General features: G+C 53.9%; 2 protein-coding genes across 8 annotated transcripts in view; both read right to left on the bottom strand.

Moving 5' to 3' along the window:
• Positions 1–1,455: 1,455 nt before the first annotated feature.
• On the bottom strand, positions 1,456–12,782 carry KPTN (kaptin, actin binding protein). 4 transcript variants are annotated; one of them, XM_055236414.2, is made up of 13 exons: positions 11,774–12,782; positions 11,430–11,580; positions 11,002–11,084; positions 10,795–10,879; positions 10,661–10,715; positions 7,858–7,933; positions 7,660–7,733; positions 7,198–7,307; positions 6,763–6,840; positions 4,625–4,700; positions 3,723–3,858; positions 3,450–3,632; positions 1,456–1,850 (listed from the first exon to the last, which is right to left on the bottom strand). In XM_055236414.2, exons 1-13 carry the CDS (start codon positions 11,876–11,878, stop codon positions 1,722–1,724), a joined length of 1,341 nt encoding a protein of 446 aa, XP_055092389.1. In that variant the 5' UTR covers positions 11,879–12,782; the 3' UTR covers positions 1,456–1,721. The 4 variants fall into 4 exon arrangements, with proteins under 4 accessions (XP_055092389.1, XP_055092390.1, XP_063471980.1 ...); XM_055236415.2 differs by having other exon boundaries at positions 11,430–11,793; XM_063615910.1 differs by lacking the exon at positions 11,774–12,782 and having other exon boundaries at positions 11,241–11,430.
• Positions 12,783–15,419: 2,637 nt separating this feature from the next.
• NAPA (NSF attachment protein alpha) overlaps positions 15,420–17,974 on the bottom strand; it is a 28,941-nt gene continuing 26,386 nt past the window's right edge. For 3 of the 4 annotated variants that reach the window (XM_055236412.2, XM_055236411.2, XM_055236413.2), the window contains 2 exons: positions 17,480–17,530; positions 15,420–16,152 (listed from right to left, as the gene is read on the bottom strand). In XM_055236412.2, coding sequence (XP_055092387.1) covers positions 16,051–16,152; positions 17,480–17,530 — 153 coding nt within the window. In that variant the 3' untranslated portion in view covers positions 15,420–16,050. Of the gene's footprint in view, positions 17,531–17,974 lie in introns of all 4 variants that reach the window. The other variant, XM_063615932.1, reaches the window with a different exon arrangement.

Here is a 17,974-nt window from a genome sequence, read left to right as displayed (position 1 = left end):
GGGAGAGGATCCGGCTCCCTGCAACTTCCCACGCCTGGGCCTGGCTTCTGGGAAAGAGGGTAAAGACAGGGGTGGCCAGGAGTTGCTGAGCTCCTAACGCCCATAAACGCTCGGTAGAGAACTGGTGGCTGGGTCTTCCCTGTCAGTGCTGGTGGTCAGACTTCTGAGTGGACCTCCATAGCGGGAGGTAGACAGATGGCCAAAATGACTACGGTGTCTGCCTCTCCCCTGAACCCCCAGGAAGCAGGTGTCCTGCCCAACCCCCGCCCCCAGCCTGGATACGGCCCAGGGAATGATCATCCCCCAACCCTGCTGACCCAGATTCTATTCCTGGTCTGCAGTGGAGGGAGGACAAGACTTCCATCGTTCCCGCCCTCCACTGGTCCTAGAGACACAGGCCTCTGATTCCTTCTCCTGGTAATACAGAATGGAGCACAGGAGGCCGGGCTCAGTGACTCACGCCTGTCATCCCAGCACTTTGGGAGGCCGAGGAGGGCAGATCACCTGAGGTCAGGAGTTTGAGACCAGCCTGGCCAACATGGTGAAACCCTGTCCCTACTAAAAATACAAAAAAATTAGCCGGGCGTGGTGGCATATGCTTGTAATCCCAGCTACTCAGGAGGCTGAGGCAGGAGAATTGCTTGAACCGGGAGGCGGAGGTTGCAGTGAGCCGAGATCGCGCCGCTGCACTCCAGCCAGTGCATCAGAATGAGACTCTGTCTCTCACACACAGACAAAAGACCACAGGCAAGGCAACTCCTACCACCACAGGCTGGGAGAATCAGGCTTGTCTCCCACTCCCTGGGCCCCCAACCCCCTAGGCTTTTTAGATTAGGTCTAAGCTTAGCCTTTTCCAGCATGGTCTGGCCTGGGTCTTCTCCCTGGGTCTTGCCTCAGTACTCTCCATTGGGAACTAAGCTAACTTTCTGCTGGGGTTTAACTCTGGCCCCTTGCACAGGGTCTGGCCATAGCAATTTTTTGTTGGGGTCCAACCTCAGCATTATTCATAGGGAGTCTAGCCTCAGACCCTCTGCTACAAATGGACCACTGCTTTCCCACAGCAGCCCCTTCTACCCCCAAGTTTTCCTCTAAACGCTCAAGCTCCTTGCCGTTCCACTGGGATCTACCCTTAGATCTAGATCTTTCCACTGGGGTCTCATGTCAGCCCTCTCCACTAGGGTCTAACCTCAGCTCTTTCCCTTCTAGTTTACGTAGTCTGTTCCACAGTGGTTTAACTTTAGCCTTTCTGCTAAGGTGTCACCTCATTTCCTTCTCTTGGGTTCTACCCTGGGATCTAAACTCCATCCTGTATCTGGGTCTAGCCTTGCATTCCCTCTCCCCCAAATCCCTCTCCCTCAATTCCTCTGGGTGAATCCAGCATCCAACACAGAGCCAGGCATACAGCAGGTGCTCACCAAATGCTTGCCGAAAAAAAGAATTGAGACAACTGGGAAATGCTGTTCTTCTGGACGTATAAATAACCATCAGGTGGCCAATTCTCATCCAGAGTGGACAGGGTGGAATGGGATCATCCCCGCTTTCAAATAGGGACATTGAGGCCCAGAGAGAGCAGTGGGTTAGCTGGGGTCCCAGGGCACAGCTTCACCACCCTGGGGAGGTCTGGGAAGAGCATCCTGTCCTTCAGGACACGCCCCACCAGCGGCTGGAGGTGAGCATGCCATGAGTCGCCTCAGGTCTGGGAAGAGTGGGTGCGTGGGTGCTTAAGAGGCTGCATTCTCAGCAGGCCCTGCACCTGCCCCGTCCTCCAACCCCTGTAGTCGACGTCTCCTCTGCTCCACTTGATGTCGAAGCCGGGTCAAGACCAGCTCCGAGGCCTGAATCAGGCTGTGCTGTGGGGAACAAGAGAATGAGGGGGATGGAGCTGAAGAAGAGCTGCAGGGGTACAGGTTAGACCACAGCGGGACCGTCTGGAGTGAAGCAACTCCAAAGTCCAGGAGCTCGGCCCAGGTGGGAGGGCAGAAAGCAGACCACAGTGTGTGGGATGGGAATGGGCCTCTGTGACAGGGGTGAAGGGGAGTGGCCTTAAGCGAATTTCTAGTGGGAGGGACAAAGCCTAGACCCAAATGTAAGGAAGTGAGATTAGAAGGAATATAAAATTTAGCCAGGCCGGGCGCGGTGGCTCACGCTTGTAATCCCAGCACTTTGGGAGGCCGAGGCGGGCGGATCATGAGGTCAGGAGATCGAGACCACGGTGAAACCCCGTCTCTACTAAAAATACAAAAAATTAGCCGGGCGTGGTGGCGGGCGCCTGTAGTCCCAGCTACTCGGAGAGGCTGAGGCAGGAGAAGAATGGCGTGAACCCGGGAGGCGGAGCTTGCAGTGAGCCGAGATTGCGCCACTGCACTCCAGCCTGGGCGACAGAGCGAGACTCCGTCTCAGAAAAAAAAAAAAAAAAAAAAAAAAAATTTAGCCAGGCTTGGTGGCAGGCGCCTGTCATCCCAACTACTCGGGAGGCTGAGGCAGGACAATCAGTTGAACCCGGAAGGTGGAGGCTGCAGTGAACTGAGATCACACCACTGCACACCAGCCTGGGAAACTGCACTCCAGCCTGGGAAACAGGGCAAGACTCTGTCTCAAAAACAAACAAACAAACGAAAAAAACAAAACAAAAAAAGGCTGGGGTGTGGTAGCTCACACCTGTAATCCTAGCACTTTGGGAGGCCGAGGTGGGCGGATGGCTTGAAGCCAGAAGTTCGAGACCAACCTGGGCAACATGGTGAAACCCCATCTCTACTAAAAATACAAAAATTAGCTGGGCGTGGTGGCGTGCACCTGTAATCCCAGCTGCTTGAGAGACTGAGGCATGAGAATTGTTTGAATCTGGGAGGTGGAGGTTGCAGTGAGCTGAGATCAAGTCACTGCACTACAACCTGGGTGACAAAGCAAGACTCTGTCTCAAAAAATAGAATAATAGGCCGGGCGCGGTGGCTCACGCTTGTAATCCCAGCACTTTGGGAGGCCGAGGCGGGCGGATCACGAGGTCAGGAGATCGAGACCACGGTGAAACCCCGTCTCTACTAAAAATACAAAAAAATTAGCCGGGCGTGGTGGCGGGCGCCTGTAGTCCCAGCTACTCGGAGAGGCTGAGGCAGGAGAATGGCGTGAACCCAGGAGGCGGAGCTTGCAGTGAGCCGAGATTGCGCCACTGCACTCCAGCCTGGGCGACAGAGCGAGACTCCGTCTCAAAAAAAATAAAAATAAAAAAAAAAATAAAATAATAAATAAATAAATAAATCTCCTTCACCAGGCCAGTGCCCCCACCCCAGCTGCTGTGAGTGCTCACAGCTGCCCCTTTCTCCTGGGAGTTGTCCTGGCCGGCAGGAACTGCCTCCCCGAAATGAGTTCCTCCCTCCCCCAGGAGGGGGCTTGCACCCCCTGCCTGAAACTGCTGAGGTCGACTCCCCTCCCACCCCAAGAGCTGGGGTTACCTGCAGGATGTGCACGCCCTTCAGGGAGACCACGGCAAGCTCCTGCAGCCCATCCCCGGTCAGGTCCACGTGAGCCATGGCCAGCAGGGGACTGGAGAAGCTCCGCTGCCACAGCAGGCGGAACCCATGCTGGGCCTCAGGAAGCCCCGACTCCGGGCCCTGGTACTTATAACACAGCAGTTCCTGCAGGGGTGAAGAATCAGGTCACACAGGTTGATGGGGGGGACAGTGGAGGGAGGCCAGTGGGTAGTGACTCCAACTGTCAGGTCCCACCTGTCCATAAGTGGCCACCAGGACTTCTGGCCGCCCATCCAAATCCACATCGGTGACCAGGCCGCAGAGGACGCTGTCAAACTGGTCACTGCCGGGCAGGAGAAGCTGGTCTTCAAGACCCCGGTTCAGCAGGTCCCTGAGGGTCCCAAATGCAGCAGATAGACTGGGGTCAGTTTGCAGTGCCCAGCACCCTTGGCGGACACTAAGCTGGGTACCGGTACTGCTTCCCTTCTCAAGCCTAGACACACTGGTCCTCCGGAAGCCTAGACAACATCATCTCAGATTTGGCCATATTCATAGACCCAGCAAGGGGTCAACCTGTGCACTCAAGCCCTTCACCTCGGGGACCATCTCACTCCCAAATGGAAAGCCACAGTGTCCCATCTGGGGATTCAGACGCACGTGTCCTCAATCTAGACACCCACGCTGCCTTCATGGAGCCCGAAGAGGGCTTGGCCCTGGCCTGGACACCTTCACCACCCCTAGAGGGGTGCCAGAGCTGGCTATAGTTGCTTCTGAGAGCTGACTGGGAAATGTTCCCACGTAATCACGTTCATGGTTTGAAAGCCACCGTGGTGGGAGTATTTACACTTTGGAAACTCTGGTAAATGCTACATACCTGGGCATTCCTCGTGCATAGCCAGTGATTAACCATTTGCCAGCACACCTACGACATCCACTCCAGGGGGCAAGGGCACCTCTGCTCCCACCCCCAGCCTCAACATATTCCCTACAAGTCTAGAGTTCAATATTCACAGCCCCCGCCCCTGGGTCACAAGTATCTTTACTTGTCCAGCTCTGGGTAATCCACCCAGAGGAACTTACTGTGGAGAATGACAAGGTTAGACCACAGTGTAAAGAAACAAGGTTAGACCACACCCATGTGTCTCAGGCCCCCTCACCGATATACCACTGCTGGCTCCAACATGCTGGCCACGAGCACGCTGTACTCATCTTGTTGTGGCCTGTCCTTGGTCTCTGGAGAAGAAACATGAATGGTAATCCCAGCACTTTGGGAGGCCAAGGCGGGTGGATCAGCTGAGGTCAGGAGTTCGAGACCAGCCTGGTCAACATGATAAAACCCCGCCTCTACTAAAAATACAAAAATTAGGCAGGCATGGTGGCGGGCGCCTGTAATGCCAGTTACTCAGGAGGCTGAGGCAGGAGACTCACTTGAAACTGGGAGGTGGAGGTTGGAGTGAGCCAAGATTGCACCACTGCACTCCAGCCTGGGTGACAGAGTGAGACTCTGTCTCAGAAAAAGAAAGAAAAAAGAAACATGAATGAAGAGGGGAATGGTTTTGTGGGGAAAGGTTCCAGGCTCCTCGTCATACCCCAGACCCCTTTAACGAGAGACATGCAGGTTAGATCTCAGGAAAAAGTCTTGAGGTTGTGTTACAGAGGGAGGGTTAGAGATTGGCCCATGAGACAATTATAAGTCAGACACCAGAAGGAGAAATAGGTGTTAGATGATGGTTTAAAAAGTCTGAGGTTCTGGGTGTGGTGGCTCATATAATCCGAGCACTTTGGGAGGCTGAGGCAGGCGGATTGCCTGAGGTCAGGAGTTCGAGACTAGCCTGGCCAACATGGTGAAACCCTGTCTACTAAAAACACAAAAATTAGCCTGGCGTGATGGCATACACTTGTAATCCCAGCTACTCAGGAGGCTGAGGCAGGAGAATTGCTTGAACCTGGGAGGTGGAGGTGATAGTGAGCCGAGATTGTGCCACTGCACTCCAGCCTGACTGAGACTCTGTCTGAAAAAAAAAAAAAAAAAAAAAAGACATTTGTGCATGTATGTTTACAGCAGCCCAGTTCACAACTGCAAAGATGTGGAACTAACCTAAGTGGCCATTGACTAATGAGTGGAGAAAGAAAATATGGTATATATACACCATGGAGTACTACTCAAGTCATAAAAAGGAATGAAATGTCTTTTGCAGCAACTTAGATGGAACTGGAGACCATTATTCTAAGTGCAGTAACATAGGAGTGAAAACCAAAAAATGTATGTTCTCACAGATGAGGGACTAAGCTATGAGTATGCAAAGGCATACAGAGTGTATAATGGGGTTTCGAGATTCAGAAGCAGGAAGGTGGGAGGGGGTGTGGGATAAAAGCTACACATTAGGTACAATGTACACTACTTGGGTGATGGGTGTGCTAAAATCTCAGAATCCATCACTATAGAATTCATCCATGCAACCAAAACTACTTGTGTCCCCAAAGTGATTGAAATAATTTTTTTTTTCTTTTTTGAGATGGAGTCTGTCTCCGCCGCCCAGGCTGGAGGGCAGTGGTGAGATCTCAGCTCAACGCCACTTCCACACTCCTGCCTCAGCCTTCCGAGTAGCTGGGATTACAGGTGCCTGCCACCACGCTCCGCTAATTTTTGTATTTTTAGTAGAGACGGGGTTTCACCATGTTGGTCAGGCTGGTCTTGAACTCCCGACCTCAGGTGATCTGTCGCTTCAGCCTCCCAAAGTGCTGGGATTACTGTGCCTAGTCAAAACTTTTTTTTAAAAAAGCAAGATGCCAGTCAGGGACAGACCTCAGTAAAGGAGCAGGAATGATCAACATATTGAGGGAAAAGGCTAGACTCTGAGTGGTGGGACAGCGGTGAGTCCAGGAGCATAGCCGGGAGCTAGACTGCAACAAGAGACACAGTGAAGGGTCCACAGAGCGGGGTGAGGAAGTACCGATGTGAGACGTGCAAGTTAGGGTACAGAGGGAGAGGTGGACGCTCAGCCCCAGGGTACGGGGCTAAGGTTACACCAAAGTGAGGAGAACTATGGACCCTAACAGAAAAGATATGGGTTAGGTCCCATGTGCCAGTCCTGGAAGTTAAATTCACAAGAGGGGAGGGGAGGGAAGAGGTGCACTGTAGCTCAAGACCTGGAGTGGGGGATCCAGGAGAGAGGGACTGGGGGCTGCACACTTTGGGAGAGGGGTGCAAATCTGGGTAGGAGGACCCAAGGACGCAGAGTTGCCTCTTCCCTCCCACCCGCTCTCTCCCCATCCCCTCAAACCCAGAGCTCACCCTTGGCGGCCGAGAGGCTGAACACGATCACTCGGGAGATGGGGCCGTCCTGCAGGACCGACCACATCTGCAGAACCTCTGTGTGGAGAGCGAGGATTCAGAGCCCCAACCCCACCCCGGTCCCGCCCCCAGCCCTGAAACAGCCGCCTTTCCGCCCCCACCGTTCAGCCCCACCCTAGTCCTGCCCCTCTGCAGCCCTCAACCCCACCCTAGCCCCGCCCCCAAGACCCACCCTCATCCCTTCCCCCCCTTCCCCTACCTCACCCAGCTCCAGCCCTCGGCCCCACCCTAGCCCCACCCGGCAAGCCCCACCCTCATCCCTCAACCCCCTTACCCTCCTCCCCTACCCCACCCAGCTCCAGCCTTCAGCCCCACCCTGGCCCCACCCTCTAGCCCTCAACCCCACCCCTTACCCCGCCTTACCGCCGCCCTCACCTCGACTCCGCTGGTCCACGTGGGTGACACGGACATAACCACTCTGACAGCCCAGAGCTGAGAGGCGTCGGGACGTGCCGGGGAGGTTGTGGACGTCCAGCCAGAGGACGCTGGCGGGCGGGTGGATGGACAGGACGGAGGGCCATTGTTGGGCCCAGCCCCGCCCCTCTGCCTCCCCAGGGGCAGCCGCCCCTCCCTGTAGTCCTGGGACCCTGCTGCATGATTCCTCCTGGATAATCCCCACCGCCCAATTCCTCTGGGGTCAATTCTCACCACCCGAGGGCTGAGTCCACCTCTTGTTTTCTCTGGGGTCACCCCTGCTGATCAATTTCTCTGAAGTCATGCCATGGACTGATTTTTCTGAGCTCCTCCCCGGTGCTCAATTTCTCTAAGGTCTCACTGCCCGATTTCTCTGAGGTCAGTGCCCCGGTCCCCAGTGGCCTCTTTCGGGGCCTCTCCTACCTACTGGTCAGGTTCGTCAGCTCTGGGAAGAGGTTTTCCACGGGCTGTTCCTCAAACTGATGCAGCCCCTCGTTCTGGGGAAACCAAGACCCACCCCACCCCCGCTTAAGTCAGCCGTCAGCTTCACACATATACCCACCCAGCGCCAGCCCACAGTGAACCCCACAGGGCTCTGCCTAGCACGCCTCCCCACCTCACCTCCTTGTAGAGATGAATGGCCGGGTCGTTCCCACTCAAGAGAAACACAGTCTCAAGTTGATCCCCGACCTGGACCCTGAAAGCAGAGAAATCTAGAACCCAAGGTAGTGGAATCTACATGGTCTGAGAACCAGAACTCTCCTCTTGCAAAAACCCCCGCCTGTTGAGAACTTTAACATTCTGGGATCCAGACACTAGATCCAGGGTTAGAATCTCAGGGCTCAAGCTCCTGAGTACTGTATCTCCTTGAAATACATTAACTGGCCGGGCGCGGTGGCTCACGCTTGTAATCCCAGCACTTTGGGAGGCCGAGGCGGGCGGATCACAAGGTCAGGAGATCGAGACCACGGTGAAACCCCGTCTCTACTAAAAAATACAAAAAATTAGCCGGGCGTGGTGGCGGGCGCCTGTAGTCCCAGCTACTCGGAGAGGCTGAGGCAGGAGAATGGCGTGAACCCGGGGGGCGGAGCTTGCAGTGAGCCGAGATTGCGCCACTGCACTCCAGCCTGGGTGAAAGAGCAAAGACTCCGTCTCAAGAAAAAAAAAAAAAAAAAAAAAAAAAGAAATACATTAACTGCAGAAACGAGCCCTCATAGAATCTCAAAATCAAGGAATGTACCTCCCAATCTCAGAATTGCGGGAACACGGCTTGCTAGAACCTCCCGCTCTTAGAGCCCGCATCTACTCCTACCTTCGCTCTGTGGATTCAGGAATGGAATGTGGAACTCTAGAATGAACTGCAGAACCTTAGAAAGCTAGGACCTCTTCAATCTGAAACCCCGGTGTTCTAGAAGTGCTGTTTTCTGTCTCCTTAGAAATACAAGAATTTCAGGCCAGGCGCAGTGGCTCACGCTTGTAATCCCAGCACTTTGGGAGGCCGAGGTGGGCGGATCACGAGGTCAGGAGATTGAGACCACGGTGAAACCCCGTCTCTACTAAAAATACAAAAAATTAGCCGGGCGTGGTGGCAGGTGCCTGTAGTCCCAGCTACTCGGAGAGGCTGAGGCAGGAGAATGGCGTGAACCCGGGAGGCGGAGCTTGCAGTGAGCAGAGATTGCGCCACTCCACTGCACTCCAGCCTGGGGGACAGAGTGAGACTCTGTCTAAAAAAAAAAAAAAAAGAAATACAAGAACTTCTAGAATTTGCCATCACAGATTTCAGATTTACAGAATGATAGAATATCCAAATCCTAGCAAGGAGAACATTAGTGCAATTAGAATCTTCAGTTTTGGGGACTCTCACCTGTTAGACCAGAGATTGGCCAACTATGACCTGCAGACCAAATCCAACCCACCAACTGTTTTTGTAAATAAAGTTTTATTGGAACACAGTCACATCCATTCATTTACAGTGTCAATGGCTGCTTTCTGGCTACAATGGCAAAGTGAGTAGTTGTGACAGACTGGCCCTCAAAACCTAATATTTACTATCTGGACCTCTACCAAAAAAAGTTTGCCAATCCCTGTTCTAGACCATCTGTGTTCTGGAATGGAATCTGGAACTCTAGAATGGAACCCACACACTTTGGGGTTCTAGCACCTTGGTATTCTAGATGGTCTATGTTCTATCCCCTTGAAAGATGAGAATGTCAGGACTTTATCATTACAGAACCTCAGAAGATTCTGGCTTCTATCATACTGTAGAATATTCAAATGTTGGAATCTTAGAGCCTACGACTCTAGAAAACTTAGCATCTCTGATCTTGGAACGTCAGACTCTAGAACATTAGAATCTGGGAATTCTAGATGTGCAGAATTCCCAGAATTCACAGGTGCTCCATCAACTCTCTCAGATTATCTAGTTCAGGAATGGCAGTGTGGTGGCCCCTTGGCCATCTGGTCCATGGCCACCTTAAAAGCATGATGCTTGGGCCAGGCGTGGTGGCTCACGCCTGTAATCCCAGCACTTTGGGAGGCCAAGGCGGGCGGATCACCTGAGGTCAGGAGTTCGAGACTAGCCTGGCCAACATGGCAAAAACCTATCTATACTAAAAATACAAAAATTAACCGGGCATGGTGGCGTGAGCCTGTAATCCTAGCTACTCAGGAGGCTGAGGCAGGAGAATCACTTGAACCAGGGAGGTAGAGGTTGCAGAGATCGAGCCACTGCACTCCAGCCTGGCAACAGAGTGAGAGTCTATCTCAAAAAAAAAAAAAAGGACACTGCTTTAAAAAACAAACGTAGAATCTGATTGTCTATGGACAAGTTCGTGGTCTCCAGTTAGCTACAGCTTTCCAACCTCAGCTGCATATGCGTGTGTGCACATCTGCACCCTGTTATATTACACTTGTGCTTTCCATTCTCACGTGACCTCTCTGGTCCCCAAAGGCATTTTAGTTTAATTTAATTTAATTTATTTATTTTTGAGACAGAGTTTCACTCTTGTCACCCAGGCTGGAGTGCTGTGGTGCAATCTTGGCTCACTGCAACCTCCGCCTCCCAGGTTCAAGTGATTCTCCTGCCTCAGCCTCCTGAGTAGCTGGGATTACAGGCACACACCACCATGCCCAGCTAATTTTTGCATTTTTAGTAGAGACGGGGTTTCACCATGTTGGCCAGGCTGGTCTCGAACTCCTGACCTCAGGTGATCTGTCCGCCTCAGCCTCTCAAAGTGCTGGGATTACAGGTGTAAGCCACTGTGCCCGGCTGGCATTTTAGTTTTCAATCCCTAATCTAGTACAACCTCTTTATTTTCCAGAAGGGGAAACAGACTACAGGGGTCTGTAAGTAAAGAAGGGGTTCGAGAAGCCAGGGTTTCTACATTTACAGTGGGGTGGGCATCGATGCGCAGGGGACACTCACTCTGCATGGCACAGCTGGAACGGAGTGAACTGGAGCTCCAGGTTCAGGCAGCTCTCTGTAGGGAGGGCACAGGCAGGTTAGCATGGGGGACCAGCTGGGGACCCTCTCCCTCCTCCCGTCCACGCCTCACTCACGGGCAATGGAGTCAAGGTTGTACTCAGAGCCGGGCTCGTAGTCGCAGTAAATATTCAGGAAGGGGCTGCCCTTGTCCCCTGAATCCTGGGGGAGGACACGGGGTTCAGCGGAGGGCAGGGGTGGCAGGAGGGATCCGGGGCGGCTCAGTGGAACTCACCATGTGTGTAAGGAGGAGGGCGAAGGGAGGTGGCGGGGGCTCTAGGTACCTTGATGAACGTGATCCCCACAACCAGACCCCGCTTGGGGGGTGACTTGTTGAAAGTGTCGATGGAGACAATCTCCGCGTCCACTGGGAAGGGAGAGTTCTAAGTTCAGTGTCAGGCAGACTCATGAATCCAGTCTCCCAAACATGGTGAGCTCTGGCTACCGCAATGATCATGCCCTCTGGTTTGGGTCCTGACCACCAACACCTGACCTCTGTTCCCTGGGTACTAGGGATCCTGACCTGTAAGTCTGAAGAATCCTGAAACCCTAGGCTCATCCAGGCCCCAACTATGCCTGCCCCCTGATCCCAGTGACCCCCTTAAAACCACCCGATCCCATTCTTCCAACACGGTGACCCGGCTCAGACAGAGCCTCAGAAGCCTTCTCAACACCACGTTCCAGGCCCCCCCAGCACCATAGCGCCACCCACCGGGAATGTAGTTGAACTGCAGCTCCTTGGCCACTGGCCGGATTTTCTGTCGGAGGTCTTGGTAGCGGAAGCCGAGCACCTTGCCTTTAAGGGTGGCGGCCAGCAGCTCCCCGCGCTCGCCGGCGCCGCCTGCCAGCCCATACACATTGCTCTGCGACGAGAAGCGCGTGAAGCTGTCCTCGCGCAACGGACAAGGCCCCGCGGCCACGGCCGCCTCCCCCATCACGCCCCTCAGTTAAGCACGCTCTCCGCAGCCCCCGCCGCGACCCGCACTACCCAACCTACAACTCTCTAAGCGACCTGAACCGCCGGGTGCCCGGCCGTTGCGCAGGTTGATGACGTACGGAAGCTGCCGGCGTTGCCCTCTCCCAAGATGGCGGCCAGATCGCCTGCTCGGGCCTCCCAGGCGACTTTGCCCCACTGCGCTTGCGCACTCTTCTCCTTTCCATTTCTGGACCAAGGGGCTGCCATAAGGAGTCTGTGACTAGAGATGGGAGGTGGTGGCCACGGCCTGTCGCTGTATGCTCTGTGGAAGGTCAAATCATCATCATCATAAAACTTAATATTGCCCTTATGTGCCAGGAACTACATAAGTGCATTCCATCTAATAATTTATTAAAAATTCGCAAGGGGGTGGAGGTAGGTACTTAAATCCATTTTAGAGATGAAGGAATTGAGGCACAGAGGGGTAAAGTAACTTGCCTAAGATCATACAGCTAGTAACGAGCGGTCAGTACTGGAAACCAAACAAAGTAACTCCACAGTTCACTATTTTTTTTTTTGAGACGGAGTCTTGCTCTGTCACGCTGGAGTGCAGTGGTGCAATCTCGGCTCACTGCAACCTCTGCCTCCTGGGTTCAAGCGATTCTCCTGCCTCAGCCTCCCGAGCAGCTGGGATTACAGGCGCCACCACACCTGGCTAGTTTTTCTATTTTTAGTAGAGATGGAGTTTTGCCATGTTGCCCAGGCTGGTCTCGAACTCCTGACCTCAGGTGATCCGCCCACCTCTGCCTCCCAAAGTGCTAGGATTATAGGTGTGATCCCCCTTGCCTGGCCCATAGTTCATAATCTTAACAGTATCATCTTTAAAATAATACATTCTTCTTGCCCCCAAGGAAAAATGATCCAGCTATAATAACCAACTCCTTTACCGAACACTTACTTGGTGACAGTCATGCTGGCTCTGATAATCTGATTCCTCACAACTGTTCTGCAAGGGCCTACTGTTACCCTCCCTGCCGGTTCACTTACTCAGGATTCATTGAGCTTTTTTTTTTTTTTTTTGAGATGGAGTCTCGCTCTGTTGCCCAGGCTGGAGTGCAGTGGCACAATCTTGGCTCACTGCAAGCTCCGCCTCCTGAGTTCACGCTATTCTCCTGCCTCAGCCTCTCCGAGTAGCTGGGACTACAGGCGCCCGCCACCACGCCCGGCTAATTTTTTGTATTTTTTAGTAGAGACGGGGTTTCACCATGGTCTCGATCTCCTGACCTCGTGATCCGCCCGCCTCGGCCTCTCAAAGTGCTGGGATTACAAGCGTGAGCCACCGCGCCCGGCCTCATTGAGCTTTTACTGTGTGCCTGGACGTCCTTTGCAAATCTGTCTCACTAATCTTTGCAAGAAAGAAACCTCTGCAAGAGGTTTATTATCCGAGTTTACAGAGAAAGAAATGGAGGCTCAGAAAGAGTAGTAAGTCCACTGACTGATATGCTAGGAAGTGGTGGGGACAGGATGTAAACCAGGTGTTTCCAACTCTGGGGCCTTCAGGGGTTCCTGTCTGTGCTTGTCTCTAGAAGGCCGTGGAGGTTTGGGTACTCTGTGCACATCTGTGTATCATTTCCAGAAGACATGGGTTGGCCAGCTCTCCTGGACACCTCGAGCACACACAGACTGCAAGCTCCATGAAGGCAGCAGCTGATCTCCCTTGATCATGGCCTTATCGCCTGTACCTGGACCACAAGGCCTGACACAAAGCAGGCATTCAGAAAATGTGTGTCAAAAATCACAAACTATGTGCTGAACATGTAAGAGACAGCTCTTACATGATGGAAAGTTCTCAAAGGCAGACTGGATAACGGAGGTGGCAAGGAATTTGTGATGATTCCAGATTTCTGGATGTGGAGAGTAGAAGTTCCCAGAGGGCAGTCTGGGAATGCCGTCAGTGCTGCTGTATTCCCAAGGCCTGGCATGCAGCAGGTGCTTAGTGAATACTCGCTGAGGGAGTGGCACATGGGTCTAGTGCCACTTCAGCAGTGCGTTTCCTTCAAGTGTCTTCCCTCCCTAGTAACCTATAAGCCACATGTTGAGCGGATGAATAAAAAAATGAAGTTACAGGTTAGGAAGGAATCATCCTGTTTAGAGGTTTCCAATCCTAGCTGCACACTTGAACCGCCTATGAAGCTTTAACAAAACAAACCAAAACAGGCCGGGCCTGGTGGCTCATGCCTGTAATTCCAGAACTTTGGAAGCTGAGGCGGGTGGATCAACTGAGGTCAGGAGTTTGAGACCAGCCTGGCCAACATGGTGAAACCCTGTCTCTACTAAAAATACAAAAATTAGCTGGGCGTGGTGGCGCACACTTGTAATCCCAGCTACTCGGGAGACTGAGGCAGGAGAATTGCTTGAACCAGGGAGGCAGAGGTTGCAGTGAGCCAAGATCACACCACTGCACTCGGCCTGGGCAATAGGCCGGAGACTCCGTCTCAAAAAACAAACAAATAAAAAACCCAAAAACCCCCAAAGGGTAGGGAACCTCAGTCAAACCACAATTTATCAGAGTGCGGCCCCAGCCTGGATACTTTTATTTTTGCACCATCATGCCTAATTTTTGTATTTTTAGCAGAGACAGGGTTTTGCCATGTTGGCTAGGCTGCTCTTGAACTCCTGACCTCAAGTGATCTGCCTGCCTCAGCCTCCCAAAGTGCTACAATTACAGGCATGAGCCACAGCACCCAGCCCCAAGCCTGGATACTTTTAATGACTTTAAAGCATAGCCAGGGCTGAGCATCACTGATTTAGGTCACGGATGGCAGAAACAGATTCTCACACTATCCTTCAGCCAGTGCCCACGATGGGGGCAGACATGGTAATCAATTTCAGGTCTCAGAAGTCTTTGCTGCCATTATCAATGGACTGGAGCTGTGGGAGGAGCTGCAGGGGACAGAGGAGCAGGACAGGTGTCAAGGAATTTGAACCTCGCCTGCACTTCTTTAGGCTTTCTGGGCTGGAGCCCCTCTCCCAGGAGCCCACCATGGTTTCCTAGGCAGCCCCTCCTCTGTGCAATTACTGCCCCTGCTCACTTCCTGACATTTTCCCATCATGTCTGGACACTGAGCCTCTTCCAGCTGTCTCCTCCATAGCGAGGGGCCCCGCACAGGGCAGGGTAAAGCACATGTGTACCAGACAAGGCCCCCAACATGCACATCGTGGAGTGTGGTGGAGGCAGCTGGTTCCTGCCCACCTTTCCCGGGCAAAGGCTCCTGTTATCTCCTCCCCCACTCCCCAGACCCACTCGGACCTCTCAGACTCTGCCCACCAAAGCTGCTTCCTCCCCCGTCCTGTGACAGATGGAACAACTGTCACCGGGGCGTTCAGCCTTCCTGCCAGAAATGTGGACATGGGAGATTCGGCAGGCTTCCACCCATTCTCATCCAAAGCAGTCATGAGGACTGTCACATTCGACCCTCCCACTGGCTCTGAGGGGTGGCATCACCACCATGGATCCCAGTTGAGGAAACCAAGGCCCCCGGACCCCAAGAACCCAGAGAAAAATCAAGATGGGCGCTCTGGGACTCCCAAGCCAGAGCTCCTCCCCAGGCCCACCATCCCTGGGTCTCCCCCACCTAGAAACTGACCCAGCCCACGCGTGTTTCAAGGATGCATGCCCCTGACCTCCCAAGAGCTCACCTAGAGTCTGGGGGACCAGGAGTGTGAGGGGGACGGGTGACTGGCCCAGGGGCAGAGTGGGTAGCAGAGGTGAGGAGGAAGAGAGACTCATGCAAAAGTGTTGCTTTTTATTTTCTTTCTTGGGCCAGCTGCAGCTTCCAACCAAGAAAAACCTCAAAGCATTAGGGAAGGAGCAGGTGTTGGGCTGGGGTGGGGGAGAACCCCCTAAGCTCCAGGGCCCAGGGTCTAACCTGAGAGGTCGGGGCTGCAGGAAGCTGGGGGAAGAGGAGCCTTCCCCTAGCAGAGACAGCAAGTCTCAGCGGCTACATGTGCTTTAGAGCTTGGCTGGGGGACAAAAGTGGGAGAGACAGAAACTGGCCTCATGACTCAGCTGGTCAGGAGATGGGGGGCCAGATGCTGACCCCAAACCCCCGGCAGCACCCCTAGCAATAGGTCTGTATCAAAGATTCTGTACAGATGGTTTTGGGGGTGAAGGGCACCTATGGGGGCTTAAATAAATGGACAGGGGGCAAGGGATGTAGCGAGAACAGAGGGTGACTGTCCGGCCAGCAGCCTGGGCCTCTGGTGCCCCTGCATGCTGACCCCCAGTGCCGCCTGCCCACTGTGGCCCACGGGACTCCCCAGGTGGGAAAGGAGGGAAGCTCTCCAGCAAGTCTCAGCCCCACCTCTCTCTGAGCAGATGGGACAGGAAGATGGGTGCTGGGGGGCTGGGTGGGGCTTAACGCAGGTCCTCCTCGTCGCCCTGGATGGTCTTCTTGATGCGCAGCAGCATGGTGGTGAGCCACTGGTCCAGCCGGGAGATGGAGTCATATTCCTTCACCTGAGGGCACACCAGGTGATAGGCTGGCCATGCTCCTCCCTGTTCCCAACCCTGCAGCCCAAGGGCACTTGTCCCAAGGTTTTCAAGATATGTCCCTGTCACCCCTGGTCTCTGAGAAGGAGCAGAGGGAGGGCTTGAGGCCCCAACTCAGCCATGGGAGCTCCCTCTTGTCTGTCTTGACTATGCCGGGCACAACATTTCCCTTGGGGGAGAAAGATATTGTAGCTTTTAAAAAAAAAACGGTCCATGGCCGGGCGTGGTGGCTCAAGCCTGTAATCTCAGCACTTTGGGAGGCTGAGGCGGGTGGATCACGAGGTCAGGAGATTGAGACCATCCTGGCTAACGCAGTGAAACCCTGTCTCTACCAAAAATACAAAAAATTAGCTGGGCGTGGTGGCGGGCGCCTGTAGTCCCAGCTACTCGGGATGCTGAGGCAGGAGAATGGCATGAACCCGGGAGGCGGAGCTTGCAGTGAGCCGAGCGCGCGCCACTGCACTCCAGCCTGGGTGACAGAGCGAGACTCCATCTCAAAAAAAAAAAAAGTAAAAAAAAGTCCAGCATCCTCATTGAATGGGTGGGAAACTGAGGCCTGGAGATAGGAAAAGGCCACTCCTGAGTGCCACGGGGGAGAGAAGCCACGGCCTGCTGGGCATCCCCTCTTTGAGCTCCTGGCTGAGTTGCCACCCACTATCTGGGGCAGGAGGAACCGGATGGCATTTGCTCACTGTCCTCAGTTAGGGGCTTCCATTCCCGAGGGGCACCTAGGGAGAAACGCTTGACATATGCCATTAGAGGAGCGAATCAGGACCTGAGCCGGATGCCAATGAGCCCAGGAACGCTGGGAACAGAGAAAGGGAAGGGAGAGAGAGCCGCGTGGGCGGCTCCACCAGGCAGAGAGAAGCTGGCACCTCTCCCATGTCCTCAGCTCCACTCTCCTTCTCACCCCTTCCCTCCCCGTCTGTGTCTCCTGGGTGCCCAAGGCGCCCACTGTTGAGTCTCACACACTCACCTGGGGGACTCAAGGAACCCTGGTCTTCAGAGGCAGACAGATGTGGCTCTGAACACCAGCTCTGCCCCTGAGGGGCCAAGGCCGAGCCTCCTGACCTCCCCAACCTCAGTGCCACCATCTATAAAATGGGGAGAACACTCCCTGCGCCTCCTGGTGCTACTTGTAAGGTTTCTGGGGTGACTGGAGAAACAAATTCACAGTGGGCTGGGGGCCAGATAAAAATGGGTGAATGTCAAGGGACAGTGTGTCTGAGAAGGGCAGCTTTCCCAGGAGACCCATCCTCGTGAAGGGGCCTGGCCCCCCATGCTGGCCACTTACCGACTCGGTGTAGCTGTCCACATTCTGCTCCTCGTGGGCCTCTAGCAACTTCTGCAAGCAAATGGCAGAGAGGGGTCAGGGGCCCACGCTGACCTGAGGTCCGGCCTGGATTAGATGAAAGCACACACTATCTGTATGCCAGGCCTGGGGCTGGAGCTTCCTGAGGACTCTCAGAGGGTCAATCCGTGTGGGTTAAACTGGGGATGGGTAGGGGCGTGTTGCAATCCTGCTGTCCTACTCATCAGAAACGGCTTGCTCTCAGGGCAACCTTACCAACATAGAACATCACACAGAATGTGTGTGTGTGGGGTGTGTGTGTGTGGTGGGGGTGTGTGTGTGTGTGTGGTGTGTGTGTTAGGGGGGTGTGCTGTGTGTGGGCATGTGTGGTTGGTGTGTGAGTTGCATGTGTGGTGCGTGTGGTGTGTTTGGTGTGTGTGGGGTGTGTTTGGTGTATGTGTGGTATGTGGTGTGTGTGGTGTTTGGTGTGTGTGGCGT

This window comes from Symphalangus syndactylus, chromosome 13 (assembly GCF_028878055.3).
Source record: "Symphalangus syndactylus isolate Jambi chromosome 13, NHGRI_mSymSyn1-v2.1_pri, whole genome shotgun sequence".
NCBI classification, from domain to species: Eukaryota; Metazoa; Chordata; class Mammalia; order Primates; family Hylobatidae; genus Symphalangus; species Symphalangus syndactylus.
The sequence above is the reverse complement of the archived record's forward strand: the minus strand, read 5'-3'. Positions and strand labels throughout refer to the sequence as shown.

Coding starts and splice junctions, on each gene's coding strand:
- KPTN (XM_055236414.2), bottom strand. CDS start 11,878: ATGGAAAGGAGAAGAGTGCGCAAGCGCAGTGGGGCAAAGTCGCCTGGG. Junction 7,734..7,857: donor CCATTCATCTCTACAAGGAG/GTGAGGTGGGGA, acceptor TGGTTTCCCCAG/AACGAGGGGCTGCATCAGTT. Junction 4,701..6,762: donor CAGCCTCTCGGCCGCCAAGG/GTGAGCTCTGGG, acceptor TTTCTTCTCCAG/AGACCAAGGACAGGCCACAA.